The sequence below is a fragment of the Corvus brachyrhynchos genome, unplaced genomic scaffold (assembly GCF_000691975.1).
Source record: "Corvus brachyrhynchos isolate BGI_N302 unplaced genomic scaffold, ASM69197v1 scaffold319, whole genome shotgun sequence".
Taxonomy (NCBI): Eukaryota; Metazoa; Chordata; class Aves; order Passeriformes; family Corvidae; genus Corvus; species Corvus brachyrhynchos.
In genome coordinates, this window is record NW_008246065.1 from 1,167,197 (window position 1) to 1,171,962 (window position 4,766).

General features: G+C 45.4%; 1 protein-coding gene across 2 annotated transcripts in view; it reads left to right on the top strand.

Moving 5' to 3' along the window:
• Positions 1–514: 514 nt before the first annotated feature.
• Positions 515–4,766, top strand: part of RGS10 (regulator of G-protein signaling 10) — a 23,822-nt gene continuing 19,570 nt past the window's right edge. The window contains exon 1 of one of the 2 annotated variants that reach the window (XM_017746861.1): positions 515–796. In XM_017746861.1, the coding sequence (XP_017602350.1) occupies positions 778–796 (19 nt within the window). In that variant the 5' untranslated portion in view covers positions 515–777. The remainder of the gene's footprint in view (positions 797–4,766) is intronic. The other variant, XM_008643181.2, reaches the window with a different exon arrangement.

The window sequence follows — 4,766 nt, forward strand, 5'->3', positions numbered from 1 at the left end:
GGGGAAGGAGCGCGGCGCTTCCCGCTGAGCGCGGAAGAGGGAACTGGGTCCTGCTCGGGCTTGTGCCTCGGCAGCCAAGTTTCAGTCGGAGCTGCTGCTGTTACCAGCGGCGAGGCAAAAGCCCAGGACATCAGAGCGTGGTTGTTCGAACTCCAAATTGACTTTGAGGAGTTTGCTTTTGGAGGGAGCCTTTTAAGCTGGAATGGGGGTTTCCAAGGAGTAATAATGTAGGACATCACGGTTCTCTCTGTAGACAGGCGGTGTGGCGTGGCTGGGTGTTTTCTCCCCCCGAGCCTGCCAGTCTGTCGGTTCCAAGGGGGTGATGTCTGATATCTGTCACTGCTGAGACATTTGGGGCAACAGTTGCAATCTCCAAATCCTAGAAAATAACACTGTGTTTTATGATGTGCAGGGAGAAGTTGCAGTCTTTCTAAGAAAAGCCAGATGAGATTTTTGTCTAGAGTTGTTTGGGTTTTCTGGGGTTTTTTTTTGGGTTGGGGTTTTTTGCGGGGGGGAAGGCGGGAAGGGGGTGTTTTAAAGGATATATGTCTGGTGAACGCTTCCAGAGATGCTACAAAAGAGGAACGTCCCTTCAGTTTCCTTCCTTATAGTTAAAAGTGGAATCCAGTAGCCATCTGTTGCTAGAGACGGTCGAAAGAGGATGTTGAACCTCATGCTCTGAACAACCAATGAGTGTGAAGGACAGCTCTGCTGTAGCAAAAAGGTCTAAAATTCAGCTGCTACTAGGAAAAAATTTGTGTGAGGATTCATCCGCTAATGCTTGGATACATGGAAAGTAAGGGAATTTTCCCTTTCCAGCTGCTTGCTTATGAAGTTTCCCACTGCTTCATACCTTGGATTTATTAATTCCAGACTGGTGATTGTTGCTGGGTAGGCATTCTGGTGACTGTAGGACAAGACAAGGTATTCAGAGTGCTTTTAAAGTAATAATAAAGGCTCATGGCTCGCAGCTTTATGATCTAGGTGGATAAGGGGAGGTGTGATCAGAAGTTCCTCAAAAAGAAATGGAAGCCGCTTTTCTTGTTGTACATTAATGCTTAGCTACAGAATAAGGAATATGCTGTTTGCATGGTGCTTTTGTCATTGTGAGTGTTTGTGGGGCAGTTGTTGTTTTACAAGGGCTGTGCAGAAGGTGTGTGTGGGAAGGGGACGGGCAGAACAGGCGTTTAGGAAGGGATGTGTTCAGCGGGATCTGCAAAGGGCGTGAGTCTGTGCTGCTTAATATGGTGCCACAAAGGCCACGGTATCAACAGCTGGAGCATGGCAGCAGCTTGGGAAGCCGTTGTAATGTGCAATGCTTCTGGAAGGCAGAGTGAGCAGCATGTCTAACTCAATTAGCTGTGTCTGAATCACTCAGTTTGATGGGTTCCCACAGGTTTTTGTTCTTCGTGCTTGTCAAAAACAAGGGCAAGGACTGTGAGTTCTGACCTGCAAAGTTGTATATATTGATGGTATCGACACTTCCTGGGATTTCAGTCCACGTTCCTGTTTGGGGGATGCAAATATTTGGCATTTTTGATAGCACTCTTCAGCTGATAATTACAGCGTTATTAGTGCTGCACTTACCGTTCTGCCGCGCACAAAGAGCCTTTATCCGCAGCCTGCTGCTGCAGTGCTATTGTGTGGTGGGAAAGCAGCTTCTGCGAGGTTTACCTCTAAAATAATGCTCCAGATAATGCAACTGCCTGTTTGCTGGCTTAGCTTGGAGTGCTCTGAAGAGTGGTGCAGTTAAAAGAAGCACTTAATCATTTGCTGCGTTGGTAGGAGCAGCTGGCTGCTCTCTGCACATTGTGCGAGCGGCTGCGTCTCTGAAGCAGATTTCCAACTCAGTGGAAAGTTTGCTTCAGCAGCAACTCTTACAACTGTGCTCTGCTGTGCGTGCCTTGCTGCCTTTCTCTGCCTCTCGGTTCCTAACCCGTGTAAAAGATGGCAAGCCCTGCTCTGAAATTTAATTAGTGTATTATAATGTAATAAATGTACTGTAGTGTAAGAAATGTAGTTAGCTCGTTTATCATCTGATGCATATTCTGGGTGTTAACTCTTACAGAAATACTAGTGGGAGAACTGCCATTTTGTAATGCCCTTTTTGATGCACAAAATTATCTCCCGTTTTTCAGTAACAGCAAATGTCTGCCTTCCTCATTTAAATGATCATACAAATGTATGTACATTTTGGTTGTTGTTAAACAATGGTATCAGGCTTGTTGTTTCCAAGGGTATATTACCTAACTTTGTCAGTAGATGATTTTAACAGGAAAAAGTTATCTTTTTACAAATATCAGGGAGAAATAGGTGTCAGGAGGATCATTCATGTAACTACACTTACTTCTATATTGCCTCCTCAGATAAATTGTTTCAAACTCATTAATTTGCACTTCACTGAAAGTATCATTTTTAAGGTAATTTAGTAATAGAGATGGATTTGGGAATCAGCTTCTGGAGTCATTTCTGGGGAAAACCTCTTTGCTGTCTTTTAAACTCTTTTAAAAATTCTGGAAATCACATATCAAATCTGCTATGTGAAACCAGTATGTGGAGTGGGAAGTTATGATCCTGACTGGAGGGATATCGGGTCACTTTTGTGTTAGAATAAATGTTGGAGATGGCATTTTTAATGGGATATAATAAAAATACCCAGCAGTTTTAATACCCTCATAACATTTCAGAGTGTTTCCTACTGTCACGTGCATCCTATTTATGTTTGTGCTGAGGGGGAATGTTGATGTTTCATGGTGGTTGGAGAGGAACACTGGACATGGGGATTAATGGTGCTCAGCCTGGTGTCCCCAGCCTTGGGGTGGGCAGTGCTGGGAGCTGTAGCCTGGGCTGAGCTGGGATTGCACCTTTGGAGCACCTGAGACATCCCACAGCCACTGCCCTGGGGACATCCCGGCTTGAATAAGTGGGGCATGGGGTAAATGGAAGGACTGCAGTGGGCAGACAACCTTTGTCTCTGTACCACAGTATTTTTGGGGTTGTGGGGAGCTGGTTAAGTGAGGAAACAAACCGTGTAACTCTGTCCTGTACAAGCCTCAACAGAATGGATGCTAGGAAGAAGTTGTGTAGGTCCTCCCTTCAAAACCAAAGTTTGTTTGAAAAGGGGAGCAGGGTCGTAGGAGAGAGCAGGGTTTGGAGGCTGGCAGGGAGGAGTGGAGTGAGAACATAAATGGAGGGGTAGATTTGGGCTGTGCTGGGTAGGCTAGAAGGGAGAGGAAGCCAGGGAAAACGATGATCAGGGAGGATAGAGAATGGCCAGCAGTAAAATGGGAGATCAGTCAAAGCAGCAGAAGAGAAGCAGATTGAGGTATCCTGGGTTTGTGGACGGAGTTATTCCGGCCTTTGCTCACCGGAATTTTTTTTTAGGTTCTCAAGGGCCTGGGTCTGCATTGGCTCATTGAAACACATGCTTTTCAAAGTAATCAGTAATGTCCACTTCAGATTTGGCTGGAAAAGAAACACTGGAAATCAAATGTTCCCCCCTTGTGTTGTGTGCTAAATCCTGTGTTCAGTGAGGGAATGGCCTGGTTCTGCAGGCCACGAGCAGCTGCACCCACAGAGCTGCCATTCCCCTCCAAGGCGAGCGGGATCGTGACAACGCATTCCAGCTCCTCGGGGGTTTTGGTGTTCTGCTGCAATATACTTGGCCATTCCCACTCAAATCTCACGGATTTTGCTGAGATTAGATGCCCAAATACTTTGAGTCAGGTTTCTAAAATAAATTTTTTCACGTGCTAATCAAGAACCACATCCTTTTGCACAAAGAGGGGCAAACTGAGGCGGTGTTAACTCGCTGTGCTCATGTCGCATGTGAAGGCTGCAGCTGTGGTTTGGAGACAATCCTTGGGGTCTGGCTGCTGAGCTTTAAGCTAGCAGAGTGTTTTTCATACAAAACCCCCTCTCCTATCAAGGCAGCAGAGATGTTCATTCATTTAGAACAGTTGGTAAAACAAACAGACTCCACAGGTCCCTACCAACCAAAGCTCAGGAGGCTTTGCTGTCATGCCAATATTCTGTAGGGCTTTAACCTTTGCATTATTTCCAGTTACCACCTGGAAAGAACATCTGGTAGTGTGTATTTGTATGTATAATATATATAGTATTTCTGCATAGGTTGTTTTTTGAGATACTTAGTGAGGATTAGTTTCATGGTGAAAGAAGAGTTTTTGAAAGCAGAGCTTAAGCAGAAGTTAGTCAGATCCAGATTTCCAGTAAGATGGTAGGGAGAAATTGAGGAGTTATAAATAGAAGCTCTGCTGGTTACAGTAAGAGTTCTGTGCATCTCTCCAGTGCGTAGTGACCTGAAGTGCAGCTCTTATCCTTCTGACTTCACTCCTCTCTTCCCAGGGCATTTTGTGTGAGGAGAGGAGGCTGAGCACTTTACGTCTGTGCTAGAGTTTTTCAGATGAGCAATAGCATTCCTGGAATTTTTCCAAGTAATAGGTTTTCTGAAGGGTAGCCAGCAAACAGGGCTTTTTTTGCCATCACCAGCCTCAAATGAAATGCACTTGTCCCTGGGATAGAGAAAATAGAAATTGTATTCCATCTTTCCTATCTGTGAGAAGGCCGGCTGGGAGGTCAGATGTGGGCACAGTCCAGTACACCTTATAAAAGGAGAATTTCAGGGGACTTGGAAACAAACATCACCCTCTTGCCCAAAACCAGGTTGACTGAGCTGGAGTGAGGCTCTTCTGCTGGCTGTCTTTCCTCCCATTAGACTGGGTTAACATCTTGGGCTGGTTCTCCTG